Here is a 19,098-nt window from a genome sequence, read left to right as displayed (position 1 = left end):
TTGACGAAAAATAATTTTTCAAATTGATTTTTTAGTGTAAAAATGTTTTACCAAACTTTAATCAATAAAATCTCGTGTTAATTCGTTTTAATTTTAACATTTAATAAACAATTAAAAGAGATTTTTTTAAAATGAAAAATAGGATGTTCTTTGCAGAATTTTATTAACTTTAATTAAGAAAATTTTTATATCAGATAAAAATTGGGCATTAAATGACAATTTGTCTAAAGGTACTTATTTTTTCCACTGTGTTCTAAAATAACAATTTACCAATCATTATTAACTAGGAATGTTAATTTTTTGTGCATTTTTACTATTTTTCTTAAATGTTTAGCATAAAATTCCTGAGAAAGTTATTGTATCGGATTTTTAATTTAAAAATCAAAAATGTTTGCTTTAAATAAAAGATGTAAAATGAATCTAATGTGAAAATATTGTTTATTAAATGTAGCAAAAATATTTAAATAATCTAATTCAGAATTTTATAATTAAAAATCCAAGAAAGAAAATACATTATAAAAAATATTTTCTCAATTCAAAACTGGCGGATCTAATATGGCTGACGATTTTTTAAAAACTGTTCGGATTTGTTTGAAATTCGTTTTCAAAACATTCACTTATTATTTTTTAAACCTATTTTTAATTTTTCAATAAAATGTTCTAACATATAATTGAATAAAGATTTTTGATCAGCGACTTCTAAAACTTGTCCGAGTAACGATTTTCAAGGGAATTACAACGATTTTTAAAAAATGGGACGCCATATTGATACGCCATTTTGAATTTAAAAAAATGATATTTTTTGCAATATATTTTTGTCTCTTGGATTTTTTATATTTTTTGTAAACATATATATATTTGTTTCAACATTTTTTTAACAATAAAAAATATTGTTATTTTATTTACACATTTTATTTGTTTAAATACAAAAATTTTGCATAAAAAAAATTAAAAATCCGGCCCAATGAAGCTCTAAAGAATTTCATGCTGAACATGAGAAAATTTTTTTTTGAAACATTAAAAATAAAAAGGACTTTGATAATGAATTTAGCGAACAATCCAATCTTTAAACACTGTCATGAAACATTAAGGCGTTACTGAAAGACCATGCGTTCACTTCAAATCATAATTGCATGAAAGAACGTACAAAATAAAATATAGAATACAGTTAATAATAGTTAAAGAAACAGAAACTTTTAATAAATAATATTTTTTATAAATAAAATATTTTGACAAACAAGAAACGTTTAATCAACTGTAAATACACATTTCATTTCTTAAGTAGAGAAACTCTTATTGTTGTTATGTAAAAAATTTTTGAATTAACCCTTCAAGGCATAGTTTTTTCTACTTATAAAAATATTTTGTCTGTCACAAACAACTACTTTACAATTAATAAAAAAAACAAATTACGATAAAAAATAAAATATTTAATAATTTTTGTAGTGTTATATCAGGCAGTTGGAGCAATTGATAAAAAATGTAAAGTTTGCTCTGATTTCTAAAGGAACGAGTTAAAAAAAATTAAAATGCGATATTTTTTCGTCTATTTTTAATTAAAAATGATCTAAGAAGGTTCAATTTTCTTGTCTTTTGATCCATCAGCCTTAAGTACATAATTAAACTACACACGAAAAATAAAAATTTAAACTATGTGAAAGTTGAATTCTCACTGTACTGAAATGAGAATCTATATTCACATTGTAAGGAACGCGCAAAATGGGCATTTTATATTTTCGCATCTGCATTGAAAAAAGTCTGAGTAAATCCCACCTGAAATGTTAAAAATTTGCAAACAAGGCAAAATTCATTAGGGAATCCAAACTATTTACCATAAAAGTTGAGTGAATTTTAATAAAAAGCATATAACATATCCAGACAGCACAATGTTTTGTCTGAATCTTTACAGAAATTGAACTTTCCAATTTTGGAAGTTATAACTATCAATGTTAGGAAAGCTTGGTCCAGAAAGAAATAACCACCTGTACAGAAAGATTGACAATGAAACTTGATGGAAACTTCCTTTGCAATTTTCAGTTTTAAAACGATGCACAGTAGATTTCTATAATTTTTAAAACTGCGCAACAGTCTTTCCTGAACATTGATGAAAAAGTTTTTCATTACTTTATTGTCACAAGTTTCACCGTTAATCTTTTTGTACATTTTTCTAATTTGATCGAGCTTTTGTGATATTGGCATTTAAAACTTATCAAACTGGAAGCACCCATTTCTGTAAAGCTTCAGACAAAACGACGAGTGGATCTATAATGACAATCCGATTCGCAACAGGAGCAACGTATGCCAACGTACTGAGCAAACTTCGGAAGGAAGTGAATCCGGACGTCAGCCACTCGTAAGTTGTGGACGCAAGGCCTACAAGAAAGGGAGATCTCCTGATCAAAATCTGAGGAGACTCCAATAAGGAGGCATTTACTGCTGAGGTCACCAAAACGGTTTAAAGCGTGAGGAAGGTGCAGACCGTTGATTGACAGGTCACATTGGAGATCAGCGACTTAGATTGCCTAACCCAGGAAGAAGAGGTCCAACAGGCGTTGGAGAAAGTGTTCCAGGAAGCAGGAAAGTGACAGTTCTGGGACCCAACTGACAAGGAATGAAGCTCGCGACAGACTGGAGAAAGTGGGACGCATAAGGATTTGCTTTATGTATTGCCCAATCAAAAGAAGGGTGATGGTCGTTCAGTGCCACCAGTGTCTGGCGTACGGCCAGATAGGAAGAGTTTGTAAGGCAGTGGCCAGATCGACTGCGTGCTACAAGTGCGGTGCAGTGGATTATAAGTTTGCAAACTGCAGTAGAAGCCCAAGCTGCTTCTTATGTAGAGAAAGGATGCAGAGTGTTCAGGACGGTCCTTGAGGAGTCCAAAAAGACTCTTGCACGAACGAAGAATAAACATGCCAGAAATATCGGCAATGGCAAGGGTCGCGATAGCGAGATCCCAGGGACCTTCACCTACGAAGTTTAAAGTTTGACGGTAGTTCAGTAGAGTGAGGATTAGTCCAGCCGAGGGGTATGGTTTTTAGTAGGTCGACCAGAAGAACGGTTATCCCCTTATAAACTCTGATCACTGGGCTCCAGATATCTACCAAGGGTTATGCAGATTTTCCACTTCCCTCGTAAAAAAATTAGGAAAAATCTCATAAAAAATTTTGATTGCAAAGGCGATTGGGATATTGGCTTGGATTATTATTTGAATTACATATTTTTTAAAATTATTATTGCAATAATTTTGGTTAATTACTAGAAGTTTGTTCATTCGTAACATTAATCAGTATTCTCTCTCGTTTAGGCAAAACAACTTTTGCGAAAGGATTTTTAAAAATTAAGTAAATATTAAATTTAGATTTCATTAATTAATAAATTTTTAATATAAGAAGGAATTAAATTTATATTAGTGGAAAGGTAAGTTAAATAATAAAATATTAAATTTAAAAAGGGCTTAATAAAAGAGCAGGAAATGTAGGAAATATAAAATATAGGAAATATAGGAAATGTAGGAAATATAAAATATAGGAAATATAGGATCCACTCGTCGATTGGGATATCAAGTATTCCGAACTCTACAAAGTACTAATCTGGCAGAATATACCCTATTCTCTTATAAAAGGTATTGAAACTTTTACATCACCCCCTATCAAAATTTTGAACGCTTGTGTTGCTTTTGGTTATGCCTCTGAATCTACAGAAAAGACAAGTTGATTTTCATACCGAAGGGTTACACAGCTGCCAAAGAATTCAGACTAATTTAAAATTCAGGCATGACCTCTTTCAATTTCCATCCTAGACATTAAAATAACTCAGGACAGGATGTTCAAATTTAATCCTCCGTTCAACATCATTATCCTTTCCAGAGAAAAATGGAAGAAGGGATTTTAAATTGAGCGTGAAGTGTGTTGCACAGATGGCTCTAAAGTGAAATGCAATACTTTGTTAACATGTATTACAATGGGCAAAAAAACATTCTTGTTCTAGAAACGTCTCCGGAAAAATTTTATAATGTTTTATGTCTGTCAAAATAAAGTCTTGTGATGAAGTCATTCGACATGAGTCACCTTTCTTTAAATTATGCGCCTACTTTGTGAGTCCAGGAAGTGGTGTTACCAAATAAGATAAGTGTGCGTTAAAAGAGAAGCAGACGACAGAAGCACATTGGAGAATTTTTGGGAGTTCGTGAGGAACCAACAAGATAGAGAGACTAATTCTTTTTGTAGTTAGCCTAGAGTTTTTGTTGTGTTGGATAATTGGTTTGTTAAATCAAATTAAAAATTGACTGCCGTCTGACATAATTAATATTTTGAGTGCTTGTTTTTATAAACAAAAACAGGAATACTTTGCATAATTTTGAGAGTTCAATTTTTATGTTAATTTTATTCAATCCGTTAAAGAGTTAAGAACGTTTCATGTTCTAAAATCGTTTTAGAACACAAAACGTTCTTAACACGTCATTTTGACAGGCATAAAAAGTTCTAAAATGTTTTAGGAACGTTTCTACAACGATGTTTTTTTGCTTATTGGGATTAATGATAATAAACAAATCTGCAAGAGAAAGCAAAAAATAATTTTTTTTTAAATTTCATTAACCCTAGATGGTCATCGCGGGTTTTAAAAACCCCCAAAAAATATTAAACTATCTATAAAATCAAAAAAATGAAATTTCGAGTTTTGTGGCACCATCTACCTTTTATATGTTATACCGTCTATAGCTTAGAGCATTAGGCGTCGTGCCAAGTCCATCAGTGTCTGTTAGACATTCGTTGGAAGTAGACAGTGACTACATTTAGCCTCACTCACTCTTTCAAAAAAAATGTATTTTTTAAAAAGGACTGCATTCTAGTAATTTTTATTATTAAATGCTATATTTCTGAAATACAATTCTATAAGATTTAATCATTTATTACCAAACAGAAAATAACCACGAATATTTTATTAAAAATGCAGTTTTTCGTAAATTCAAATTTAATCATTTTTTTAAATATTTAAACATTTATATTTCGCTTCAGTAACAATTTGAACATCTTTTGCAATACTTCAAGACTGTTTACTAATTTTTTTTGAAATTTTTAAAATGCATTATTCAATAGAAATACCACTTTTTTGGCGGTGGGGTGTTAAACGCAATTATACTGAAGTATGACCATCTAGGATTAAGGAGTTTTTGCAAAAATTGATCAAAAAGAAGTCCCCTACGTCTTTCTGTAGCTTTTCAGATATAAAAAAGTAAAAAAATTTGTTTTTTCTTCTAAGATGAAAATTGTAGCAAAAACCTTTCCGGTCACAAAGTGATTCTCTTCAGAAAGGGTTTCTACCACGTACCTGTAAACCTGATATTTCTTTAAAAAATAAAATTTATTAAGTATTTTTTTAAAACTTTTCTTGAAATTTTTTTTTTTTAATTAAGCCTCTTTTTGACATTCTAGAGTGGTTTAACCCCTTAAAATTTTGGACCACTTTCGAATAATATTAAATCGAATAAGATTTTAGTAGATTTTTAATGATTTGCATATTTACTATAAAGAGGCCAATGCATAAGGCAATAATTACCGCTGCAACTAGATGAAAGAAAATAATTTTAAAAAATGTATGCGTTATTGAAGCTACAAAGATTTTTAAGATTTACAACCTTGAGGTAATGGAATTGAAACATCGTTTTCAGATGTTTTTAGGGTTGTTGATTATGAATCAGATGAAGAAATAAAGGACTTATATGATTTTCCTTTTGTCTGAAAAATAAACAATATAATTAAACAAATAAATCGATGTTCCATTTCATTTTATTCCATTTTCTCATTTCTAATTTTAAGACTGATTAATTTATTATTTATTATCAGATAAAAAATATTGGAAATTAAGATAGTAAAAAATCATATATATTTTAATTTGTTTTTAAGACTAAATCGTCGCCATTAATGTTGTTCAATATTTTACCAAGATACAGGTAATATGAAATTATAGATTTTTAATAAATAAATAATAAAGAATTTTTTTTTAATAGACATACAGGTTTAATTCCTTTAAAATCTTTGTGAGCTAGTAAATTATAAAAAAGTTTATACACATTGTTCAGTAAGTGATTTTAAGGTGGTAGACAATTTTTGACATCGAATATATTAACATTATAATTTCAATTACTTCAAATGAAAACATTTTATGTCTACACAAAAAATTATTCTTCAAACTGTTAAAAATGATGCTTATATAAAGTTCTTTCGTGCAATGCAATCTATATATTAATATCTTCAACCAATCATTTGCAAATGCCATGCTATAAGAAAAAGTTAGGAAAAACAAGCATTCACATCATATAAATAATTATAAAAATAAATAGAATCTTAACTACAGTAATATGTCACGGCAATTATATCAAGTTGATTTTAATTCATTTTCTAGAATAAATTCTAAAAATCTGATAATAGATTGAAAACTAAAAATGTCATTTACTAAAAAGGTGAATTTGTGTGGTTTCTTAATAAGTTCACATTGAGGTAAAGGCAAATATTTTTAGACGTAATTACTAAACTTGCATACATTTCATTATTACTGTATCTTAAAATTTAATAAGTAATTAATTTAACTAAAATGAAGAAACCAACGCTTATTTCCAGCTAAATGAGAATTTTGTTTTAGCCTATAGTTGGACAAATATTTGGAAACCAAGAATATTAGTACTATTTAATACACCCATAATCGGATTAATGGTTATGATTTTGATGAGGAATCCGCTGTTTTGAAAAGTTAAAGATGTTTTTGATATACTGTCAAAAATAATTATATTACTTGTAACATAGTTAAAATTCCTGCTAACTTACATGTCAGTAGGTTGCCGTCTATGAAAATACCATCCTCAGTCGGTAACATTTAATTTAAATTCATTTTAATTGCTTTCGTAACTATTTTACGTAATGGAATTACTGATTGAATGTAGTACACAAGTTTACGTGGTTATTCTTTGTTGGAATTATCAGATCATCTAATGTAAGTTTAATGAATAATAACTTCTATTTATTAATTTATGTCTAAAGTTAATTTCGTTTATATTTTCTTAATCCCTTTTTCTATCTTTAAATAACATAAATGGTCCAGAGTCCAGTAATATTCATTTTTGTTTTGTAGATGGAACTCCGTTAAGAAGCGGGGAACAATGAAAAATTGTAGCAGAAAATATTATTTTAAAATATTAAACAAAACTTTTCCTATAATCGACTAAAATTAGAACAGAAGGGCGAATTTTGTTAAGGGTTGATCCTTGAATGTTGTCATGGCAAAGGAGCGTGCGCGACGATTTTCGCCGTCAGGACGCACGTTCGATGGAAAAATCATTCCTGGATCAACCATTGTAAAGACTGTCGACTATCGATAAATCTATATTTAATATTATAATTGTGTGAGTGTTCTATGGATGTACCTCAACGTTTGAATAGAGAATTTGACGACGTATATTGTAAGTGAATTTCCGATTATTAAAACCAATTGTCGACGATGCCTTGTTTTTATTATTTGAGTTATTCCCATTTCACACCTCGCCTCCTTCTTGTTAAAATACTACAGTAAATGTTAAAAATCAATTTTATTAAAAATAATTAAATGTCGACTAGCGGCAGGCAAAATAACATCTTTTATAAATTAAATTATTGATTTTACTAATCCTTGAACCCGCATTGGAATTAACCCGACCACGTGCAGTGTGAGAGAATGTTATTTTAATTCAACTCAAGTAAAAATTACTCGTTTCAAGATTTTAAGTCTGCAAAAGTAGTGCATAATCCGCATTTAAATGTTTTGTTAAGTCAATTTAAAAAAAAATAAATTTAGCTATTTTCACTTGCTTCATCAGTGAATTAAATAATTCTGGAAATTAACCCATTAAAAATACTGGAAATTCTGAATTATTTTTAATTCCTTGCTTGTTACCGGGACTACCCTGTTGAAAATCCTTGTACAAAATTAACCATTTCCTGTAAAGTTGAGTAGCAGAACTCCTACCAGTTTTTATCAGTTCTTGTAAAGGAAATTGTACATGTTCAGCTCAAAAAATTGGAACAAGTTGTTGATTTTGTCAAACGTCGCTACCGAAGATATTTGTATACGCAGACTAGCGTAGTAAACAACAAAACACAAAAGTCAGTGCGTTGCAAATTTAAGCAAATTAAAAATATTTAGTTTGACTTTTTTTTCGTCATTAGAGATTTTAAAAACATTTATGGAAGTACATGCGCTCAGTTATACCAAATCAAAAACAAAACGTAATATTACTAGTATAGCATTGGAAATGTAAAACAAGAAAACTCCTTCGCTGACATTATTTTTCCTAACATATAGAACTCGAATTTAATGCAATTAGTTTAAATTGCATGTAGAAATCAGATAGCTTTTGCCTATTTAAATTGACATAAAATTATAAATACTTCCTAAATCTGCTGCCAACTTGCACATCTGAACGTAATGAATACATTGTATTAGAGACATTAAACATAAATTAAATATTGTAATTTATATATGAACCGTGACAAATCCCAGGTGTGTGATATTATAATTGGATTATCAGCCTGGTGAAATTAGACCTAGTCAAGAATAGCAGAAGGAATCAAACTTTAAGTAACATCATCTAGTTCTTTAAAGAAGAAGAATTGTTCACCGAAAAATACATTAAGAAATACCCACCCAGGCTAAACAGTGCCATGTTTGCCTGAAACTTTACGAAACTTGGTGCTGCCAACTTGAGCATTTTTCGTAATTTCTGAAAAGCTTCGTCGAAGAAGAAAAATGTTCGCTTAGAAAGATTGATGGTGAAACTTGAGACATTAAAGCTATGGAAAACTTTTCTATTAATTTTGAGGAAAGACTCTGGAAAAGTTCGAATGAAAAGTTAAATTTTTGTTGTTGATATAATGAATGTAAAGTTCAAGTTTTCTTTAAACGAAATTCTTTAATTTAGTGAATTTGATAGTGGACGTTAATATAGGTACGTTCTCTAATTAATGATATTAGTTTTCGTACCATATTAATGAATTAAAAATAAGTGGGTCAATTTGATTAACTAAAATTGTCGCTTTGCAAGCTTGCTAAACTCTTCAAGGTTAATTGGAATTTATATAATTATTATTTTGTATTATTGTTATATTAGTTTATTTCTCTAGTTACTGCAATTTACGAATTTTGCAAGTGTAACTATCAATCAGATTTTCAATAATCATTAAATGATAAAATGCTACGAAAAAGCGCACATTCTGAGTTTGTTATTTGTTTACGAGTTATGCATTCATATAATTATTTTACAATTATTGATATAATGCACAAATACTACTATTTATCGACATTTGGTAAATTTAATGTCAATTTCTAAAGCATTCACCATTTAATAGCCTTAAAAAATAATTATTAAAAATGTTTTTAATAGCAAATACAGATTTACAGATTATATAAACAGACTTTATTACTACTTTATTTCAGAAATAAATTAATGAATTTATATATTTCCCGAAAGTTAACGTTTAAATCTTGAATAATTTCTTTAAGTTAAAACCAACAATTGGAGGAAATGAATGTCAATAACTGCTGATATTTTGGGGTCACAGTCTATTTTATAAATAATGGTTGCAGGGTGGCCGCAAAATTTTATTTTCAAAATTCTCTGACTTTTCCCGGACTAATTTTTTATTTTCCCTGACTAAAAAACTTTTGAATTATTTAATATTCTGCATTGCTGATTGAAATTTTAACAATGCTTTTTAAGTTACAATTTTATTCATAAAGGAAAAGATAAGATAATTAAAAATTGTTTAATAACAAAATTTTATTATATTTAAAACTTTTATTATAAAAAAAGTAAATAATTTGAAAAATAAAAAATCTGACGGCACCATTATAATGAGCTATATTCCAAAAACGTCTAAATAAAAAAACTGAATGGATGGTTTTCTTCATTTCTTCAAGTGGAAGACATTGACTGAGAAATCACAGATAATTTACGTTTTTAACTGCATTTATTAATTCTCAAGTGACAAAGAAAGTTCAAGATATAACTTTGGGGAATGCATTAATGGATACTGTTTTCATAAAGAAAAGTTCAAATTTAATGATATTTGATTCAGAAGATCAAGATTTTTACTGTCAGTCTTATATTTTAAATAGATTTTTGACAGATGATAAAAAGTCATCAGATTCTAAAAGGTCTTCTTCACTAAAAACTTTGAAAACATTTAAAAAATTAAATTCATCAAAATAATTGCATAAAAAGTTTAAAGGTTGTAATTCAAGTGGTAAAAAGATTCTAAAGATAATTCGGAATTTTAAAACAGTCACTGAAGCTCTCAGCAGTAAAAAGAATGTGATATTGACTCTACCTGTGATAGGATTCAATATGCTTGTCGATAAAATAGAATCATAAATATCTGATTTTCGGTAAAAGGCTGGTTGTAGTAAAGTAGACAACAGCATTTGGAAATATTTTTAGGTAGCCAAGAAAAAATTAATGAATCATGATGTCAAGAGCAATAGGGTTTTATTTTTTGATTAACGATTTAAATTAGAGACTTTTTTTTTTATCTAAAAACTAAAATTTTTTCTTCTAAATAATGTAATTTCTTTAATAACAGTTTCATAAGTGAAATCGGCTTTTGACATTTTAGGAACAATGAATTATTTTTTCTGTCTAAACGGTTTTGACTGGTGTACCCTACTTTTTCGTTTCGAAAGAAGATTTGACATAAGGGTTTTATTCTGCATAAGTCTGTTTTCTTCTTATAATAACAATTTAAAAAAATATGTTTAATTAAAAAAATTTTAATATTTAGTTTCAATAAGTGATAGTTTTCATAACATAATAAACATAAAATTTTTGAATTAGAAATATGGATACTTAATAAAAATTTGTTTAAAAAATTTAAATTGTTAAAAAATAAATACACAGAGAAGTATTCTTCTTTTGAAAATAAGATTCATGTACTGCTCGCATTGTTTCTCAATTTTTATAAACGAATAATTAATTGACTTATTATTAATTATATAATTTATTGTGAACTTACTGTGGTATGAGAATTTTTTAACACGTGAGTAATAGAGGAAAGTTAAATATATTGATTTAATTTTATAAATTATTATCACTTGGTAAATTGAATTTAAAATTGAAGAATTAAATTTCTGTTCAAAAACAATGTTAATGAATTAAAAGTTATTTAAATGATAATATAATAATCTAAAGAAAATTAAAGTTTTTAAAATATGACGAGAAAGCATACGAAAAATGATTAAATGTTTTCTCATAGACATTTTTTAAAACAACGTTGCGGCTTTTTTGGTAAGAGTTTACTAATCATTACAGATAATAATTTATATAGCATTATATAATTAATGCCATTTCCAGCATTTACATACAATCAAAAAATTATTTTTTAAATGTATTATAAATAAATTATTATTGTAATAATACCATTAGCGTTCAAACAATAATCTTCTATTTGTTTGGAAAGAGATCTTGCAATTCAAAAAAATTTTGTAATAGGGTTAAAATAATCACGGGCCTGACGGGGATTTGATGATTGTCACCGGAACTGATCGAAGGATTCCGACGCTTCAATCGCTACTTTTTCTCTAATCCTCGGCTCTCGTATTTGCTCTCCATGCTGTAAAGGCGCTTGTATACCTCACCGATCTCGAGTATACTTGCGTCGTGTACCATTGGAGTAAAAGGGACAGAAATATCTTTTGTCTCTTTTACTCCAATGGTACACGACAGAACTATACACGGGATCAGTGAGGTATACAAGCGCCTTAAGATTTTTGTATAGAAGTTACTCTCACCTCGTGAAATCATTTTGCACTGACTTGAGTGAATATAACATTTGTGAAATCTTTATTTACAAATTGGATAATTTCCAGCATTGGGATTATTGTGATATCAGTAAGTTTATATTAAATATTCTATTTTATTTTAAATTGTTCGTTTCTATTTTTCTTTCGTACATTTCACAAATCCCCATTGTTTTCAGCGTCCCGAAAGCAAAGCTGATTATAATAGAAAAAGGAAAATTATCAAATTTATTATTTTAATATTAATTTATTATCATATAAATTTCCAATCATGGAGACTTCTAATTGATCAACTCATCAAGGAAAGCAGCAAAGTGAATCACAGCGATATCGCACCAAAATCGAACGAGAGCGAAGGACAAGTGCGGCGCCTGACTTGACGATCTGGCGGTAAACTCTTCGTGAACTTCCCATTATTGAACTTTTTATTATAAAATATTAAGCCCATAAAATACAACTTAACAGCTTTTTAAAATTATTATAATACTAAATAAGTTACAATAATTTGATCACAAAAAATCTCTATGAGGAAAGACTTGGAAGTAGAAGAGGAAGTGCTGCAAGCGTTTCGAGTGTCAGCAGCGGAAGAAGTTTAATACCGTCTGACCTAGACAAAGAGACAATTAAAGAAGAACACGAGAAGTGGTTAAAGTTTAGGCCGGAGTTTAAGTGCGTCTTTAGATGAAGAGGAGTTCGCCAACATGGTAAAGTCTTGCAAAGTACAGAAGAATATCAACATGACTATTAAGGACGGACTTAAGACTCTTCAGAATTTTGTCAGTGAGACGAAGACAAAGTACGCCCTAGCATATAATGGAGATAGCAACCTTGGTAGCGCTAAAGGCTATGCGGAGGTGAACCGGGAAGAGCCGAACAGGAAAAAAGGGCGTATTTATTAGAAGCTGCTTCGGTGCGCAGTCATAGAGGCGTAGAAACGAAAGAAAAGTTTTGACAGTCCGGAGAGGGTTGATGCCGAGACAAAGAAGAGAAAGCAAGAGGAAGCTTGCTCTTATCAAAAGCTCTTATCAAAAAGATTGCGAAGGTGACGGCAAATCCAAAGCAATCGAATAAGAAACTTCGGAAGGAAGTGAATTCGGATGTCAGCCACTCTCAAGTTGTGGTTGCAAGGCCTACAAGAAGGGGAGATCTTCTGATCAAAATCCGAGGAGACTCTAATAAGGAAGCATTCACAACTGAGGTCACCAAAACGGTTAGAAGCATGAGGAAGGTGCAGACCATGGATCGACAAGACACACTAAAGATCCGCGACCTGGATTGCCTAACCCAGGAAGTGACAGTATTGGGCCCAACCGACGAGCAAATAAAGCTCGCGGATGTAGTCACCAAGCCACAGGAGGTGGACATACAGGAGAAAGTGTGACGCATAAGAATTGGCTTTATCTGTTGCCCAATCAAAAGAAGGGTGATGGTCGTTCAGTGCCACCAGTGCCTGGCGTACGGCCACATAGGAAGAGTTTGTAAGGCGGCGGACAGATGGACTGCGAGCTTCAAAGGCGGTGAAGTCGATCATAAGTTTGCAAACTGTAATAGAAGCTGTAGGTATGTAGTAGGTATCTGCCTTTGGTATCAAGGGTTATGCAGATTTTCCACTTCCCTTGTAAAAAAGGTAGTCTGAATTTCTCATTAAGAGGACCAATTAACACCAAAACCTAAACATATTTGTGTAATTTTGAAAAAATTTTCTGAAATTTCGGCGGGAATCTATTGACAGCATTCTATCAAAAATATGTTTCCGTCACTCTTCACTAAGCCCAAAAATATGGTCATTGATAAGATAACCGTTTCAAATATTATATGAACAGGAAAACTGTTTGTTCACACATACCAAGAAAACAATTATTGATACCGATTTTAATGTAAGTATTATCGAAGTGAAATTTTAATAACCAGTCTTTCTCGACGACTAAACGAATGCCGGTGGATTTTCTCAATTCTTAATCAGACGTTTTTGTACACTCTTTCTTTGATTTTATTTAAACCAATTGAATATTTAAGCTTTCTTTGCAATACGAGAAGGTCGTTAAAACACTTCGTTAAAGCTTTGGATTTTCGACTACAAACACTTCACATATAGAAAAAAGAGAAATTGCATTTTCGATCTGTATATCAGGATTGGTTACATGTATTAAAGCGTTATTTGAAATAGATTTTAAGTAAATCATGCTATGACCCACATAGAATTTGAACTTACAGCATTACTGCAACTTAATATTCAGATATTACTTAAATTTTCTTAACTTTAATCCAAATATTGCTGCAATGTCAGATGCTATGGGGTTGGTATTAAAATCATCTAAATATAAGCTGGAAAGCCTTATACAAGAGCTTGTGGATTAGAATCAAAATTTCTGAATTGGGCCATCTGAAACAAACTTTTCGAATTTGAAATATTTTTTGTACATAATTTATTACAGCTAGGTGGTACAAAAGCTTCATCGAAAATTTTAATTTTTCAATTAGTACAAAACATACAAAAGTTAACTAAGTATTATTGCAAAAACAATAATAGAAATGACTAAAAACGAGCAGGACAAGCATATTAAGTAAGCGTTGATACAAGAACATTTTTGACGTATCAAGCGCTTGCACGCTGCTCGTTAAAATCACATAATTTATTCAATTTTTAAATGTACTAAATTTTTTTTTATTTAAAGTAGAGAAAATACAGATTTTTGCTTTTTTGAATTTGTCCATACCTACCTTAAATAAGAATTAAAATGGATGTAGTAAATTATGTATAGAAATATTTAAAAACTGTTTTAGTTGTCCCAGTTGAGATATTTCGCTACACAAATCAGACAAGCTATCTGTACAAACATTACCTTGGCAACACGATGTGCCCAGGTAAGTGAGTGATTAAATTAATTTTCGAAAGCTAATACAATTACAACTTGGTTAGATTTCCGGAAGAGCATCATGGAAATTTTGTTGGAGTCCCAAAAATAAATTTCCAATAGATTTCCATCGAATTTTCAACGGAAACTCCAGAGAATCTTTTTAAGAAAGATAGAATTTAAGAAACATAATCAAATTATTTATTGAAGTCTTGATATATAATAAGATAAAATTATTTATTAAAAATATATTGATAGCTTATTAAATATTTTAAAAAAAGTATTCTTATATTCAGAGAAAAATACTCTTCTGGTGGCTAATGTTCTTATGTACCTTTACAAAAATAGACGATTTTTTTAAAAACGAAATATGTTAAAAAAGTATTTCAGCGTTTTTCACCTTAAGTAACATTTTTTTATTTCGTATCAAGAGGATACTGTTTTTTAAAATAGAGAAATGATCCTTTGATAAAAAAGAAAAAGCTGGATCAAACGATTCTACTTTAATTTTTTGACTTATAAATAATTCAAATAGAATAGTAAGCATGTTGTATGACATCAAGGATGAAATGACCCGGTTTAATATCTACATTATCGTAAATACTCTGATGTCTTTAGATGCCTTTTGTAGCAAAAAATAAGCGTTGGTTTATATCAGATTTATGTACTTGTAAAAAATTTAATCAGTTTTGTGTAGCATGAAAACACACTATTTTAGGCCTTTAACAATGTTACTACATTCTATATAGTCGTTGTACTTTCATTGTAAAATTATATTCAGAAACATTTTGTAGTGTAATTTTAGCCTTACTTTTTAATATTCTTATTTCCATAGAATTCAAATATTCGATATAACTATGAAACATTTTTACCAATTACGAACTATATAATACTGATATAGTCCAGGCACGGACCCAACTCATTATTAAATCTTGATAAAAATTTTACGCTTGCGTTGGGTGAGCAAGATAAATATTTAATAAAATTTATTTAGACAAAATGCTTCACGTAAGGATTGTTAAATGCAAACTATTTCAAATCTTACAGTAGTTAATAAATTATTTAATACCTCGGACATAAAAGAATATTAATATATTTTGGGTACCGGAAGTGGCCTTCCTTTAACCTCGTCGAGAATACAGACTGGAAGAAAAAACCGAAGAACCACTAAAGCCATTGCGAAATGTGAAGCTATAGGACGTCTTGCCCAGGGACTCTAAGCGTCAGTGAGAAGAGACATCCGTCTGCTTTCGGAAATTAGGATAATCATAGAAAGTCCCAGGGGTATTATTTAATTTTTATTAATTGTCATAAATTATTACCCTGAACATGTTCATCATCGGTGGACAAAAATTATACAAGAAATAAACATATCTGCTGACAAAATAGAAAAACATTTATATTTCCCTCATATCAACATAATCTCGTAAATTAACAGGATTACCATAGTATTTGCATTTTCCTGACTTTTTCCAGTTAAAGATGTTTTACCTAGGTGTTTGGAATTTTATTTCGCAGAAAAAATTAATTATAACAAATAAAAAGTTGTTAAATGTCTAAAAAGTAGTGTAATTCACTAAATGAATTTAGAATGAAAAATTATTAAAATTTGATATATTCCATAAAGTACTAATACCTAATTCAATAGGATAAAAAGATGAATAGGAATATAAATATATATAGGCAAAAGTTAACTGACTGAATAAACTAAAATTGTAAATAATTAAGATACAGAGTTTTACATATGTAATGTGCATACATACATATTTATATGTAAACACAGGCGTGTAAATGCATGATTTGCAGTTTAGTCATGCCAAGGGCAACACCGAAAAAATATAAAATTAAAAAACGATAAATAACAATAAGCTTAAAAGAGCCACAACAATGAGAAACAATGCGAGTACTATGAGATCGCTTAGCTACTCACTCTGTTCCTTCCGCTCATAGAATTTATAATAAATATATTGGACAACACTTAAATATGTATCTTCTTAGTTAAATATTATATAAATAAATTGCAAAGATAATCAATGAACGGTTAATAAGCCGAGTGAGAGCTGGCGAACCCTTAGATCACTTTCGGGACTGACCACTGTTTAAGAAGAAGTGTTGCAGTAGTAGGGAGGTGATAGGCTTGACTAGAGATTTACATAAGTGGGTTCTTGCTGAGGCGAGGAAGTGTTGGAGGCAGCATTGGTATTTGACGGTGCAGCTGACGCTGCTACCGTTCCGCCACCACCTCCAGCTCCGACCCCAGCCCCCGCGCTACTTCCCACACCATGATGGATAATGCTAGCGTGGATGCCCATCCCCGCTCCGTGCTCCACTGGGCTGCCAAAATTAACCACCAGCCATTAAAGGGGATTTTGTGGTGACATTTATTTAAATAATCCCCATTTAAGAATCCATAATAAATCGTTATCCACAAGTAATTTTTCATGAACGTTTGTAATTTACATGTGTTGTCGAGAAGAACATTAAGTTTTAATAATAACTATTCAGAAAATATGTCAGAATACACTTTAATATATATCGTTATTTCTCATTATCATAAAACATAATAAAATTTTTTATTTAATATTCACAATTATTTATTATTATATAACAATTATTTTAAATAATGTTCATAATAAAAATTTATTTTAGTTTTTAGTGCAAACTTCAGAGTGTTGATTTGCATAGATCAGCTAAGGTTCTGTAAATGTGAACTAAAAATATAAATAATTCTCCGTTAAATTTTAAGAAGAACGTTGACTGAACATGTGAATTTAATATCCGCAAAATATTTGGCGTAAATATTTATGAAAAATAAAAAAATAATTCTTATCAACGTAAAAGAAACAGACACCTCGCCAATGGATGTCCACTACCAAAAATCATGGTAGACCTTGTCTTGGTGGCGGGGCTTTTTATTAAAGTACATCCAAAAACCAAGGTGTAAGGTAAGGAGAAAAGGAGATATGGAAAGCAAAGATTTAAGTAAAGACGTTTACGGTGAAAGGAAGGGATACCCCACAGCCACTGGTGCTGACAGTCAGCAAGTCGAAATCCACTTACAACAGTACTGCAGTATTGGACACTTTGGATGCTGCAGCATTCAATGCTACAAGGATGATGGACTATGGGGCATCCAATTTCTAAAGATTTCCTAGGTCCGTTTGAAAAGACTTGGAAGTAGAAGAGGAAGTGTTTCTAGTGTCAGCAGCGAAAGAAGTTTGATTCCGTTTTTTCTAGACAACGAGACAATTGAAGAAGAACGCGAGAATTGTTTAAAGCACAGACAGGAGGAAGCTGACTGTCTTCAAAGGATCGAGGAGGAGATCGCAAAGATGTCAAAGTCTTGCGAAGTCCAGAAAAATGTAAACATGCCTATTAAGGATGGACTCTTCCGGATCTAGTCAGGGAGGCGAAGACAACGCCCTAGCAGATAATGGAGATAGCAACGTTGGTGGTACTATGGGCTATGCGGAGGTGGACCAGGAAGAGCGAAACAGGAAAAGAAAGCATATGCATTAGAAGCGGCTTTGGCGCGCAGTCATAGAGGTACAGAAAGGAAGTAAAAACTTTGGAGGAGACTTCAATAATGAGCATATTCATATTCACAGCTGAGGTCACCAAACCGGATAGAAGTATCGGGATGGTGCAGACCGTGAATCCAGTTCACATTGAAGATACGCGATCTGGATTTCCTTACCCAGAAAGTAGAGGTCCAGGAAACTGACGATCCTAGGACCTAACCAACAAAGAATGAAGCTCGCGGTTGTAATTACCTACCAAGAGAATGCTGATAGGATGAAGAAATTAGGACGCATAAGGATTGGCTTTATGTGTAGCTCAGTATTTTTGCAAATATTTACGCCAAATATTTTACGAATATTTAATTTACATGTTCAGTCAACTTTTGCTCTAGACATTTGCTCATAGGCGGGTATTTTTATATCAACGTAACCTTTAGGGATCTTTACAACTAAACGCTTCGAAGTTTGGAGTTAAATCACTGAATAATATAACGAGATCAAATGACGTACACAGTAAGTATGGACCACTTTTTGGTACCTGCTAAGTATCATGGAATATTCGTTTTTTCTGTCGCCAACAATTGAAACAGAGATCTCATGAAAGTTTTTATCGGAATTGTGAGAATTTTTTTAGTTATTTCGAGCAACATTTTTAAGTGGGAATTAACATTAGAAAAACTTTTAATTTTTGTTGTATTTGACACATTTTCTGAAGAATTATTTTAAAAAATGTTTTTTTTAATTATTCATTTAAAATACAACTACATGTGGATAACGAAACAAGTTAATAAATATGCAAACATATATAAGTATGACAAAAATGATTAATGTTTATTTTGCACAAGATCCAAATAACATTAACTTTCCGGAAAAAAGTAATAAAGTATTATTTTAGCAAAAAG

At 30.4% G+C, this 19,098-nt stretch overlaps 1 protein-coding gene across 6 annotated transcripts in view; it reads right to left on the bottom strand.

Annotated features, from left to right (window-relative positions):
- Positions 1–19,098, bottom strand: part of LOC127289465 (protein pangolin, isoforms A/H/I/S) — a 194,249-nt gene that overhangs the window by 3,860 nt on the left and 171,291 nt on the right. For 2 of the 6 annotated variants that reach the window (XM_051317412.1, XM_051317413.1), the window contains exon 12: positions 16,769–17,009. The exons of the other annotated variants lie outside the window; for them this stretch is intronic. In XM_051317412.1, coding sequence (XP_051173369.1) covers positions 16,817–17,009 — 193 coding nt within the window. In that variant the 3' untranslated portion in view covers positions 16,769–16,816. The remainder of the gene's footprint in view (positions 1–16,768; positions 17,010–19,098) is intronic. 6 annotated transcript variants of the gene reach the window in all.

This window comes from Leptopilina boulardi, unplaced genomic scaffold (assembly GCF_019393585.1).
Source record: "Leptopilina boulardi isolate dan_hultmark-lab unplaced genomic scaffold, ZJU_Lbou_2.1 LbouV2_41, whole genome shotgun sequence".
Lineage (NCBI taxonomy): Eukaryota > Metazoa > Arthropoda > Insecta > Hymenoptera > Figitidae > Leptopilina > Leptopilina boulardi.
This window is presented reverse-complemented; position numbering and strand designations above follow the sequence as displayed.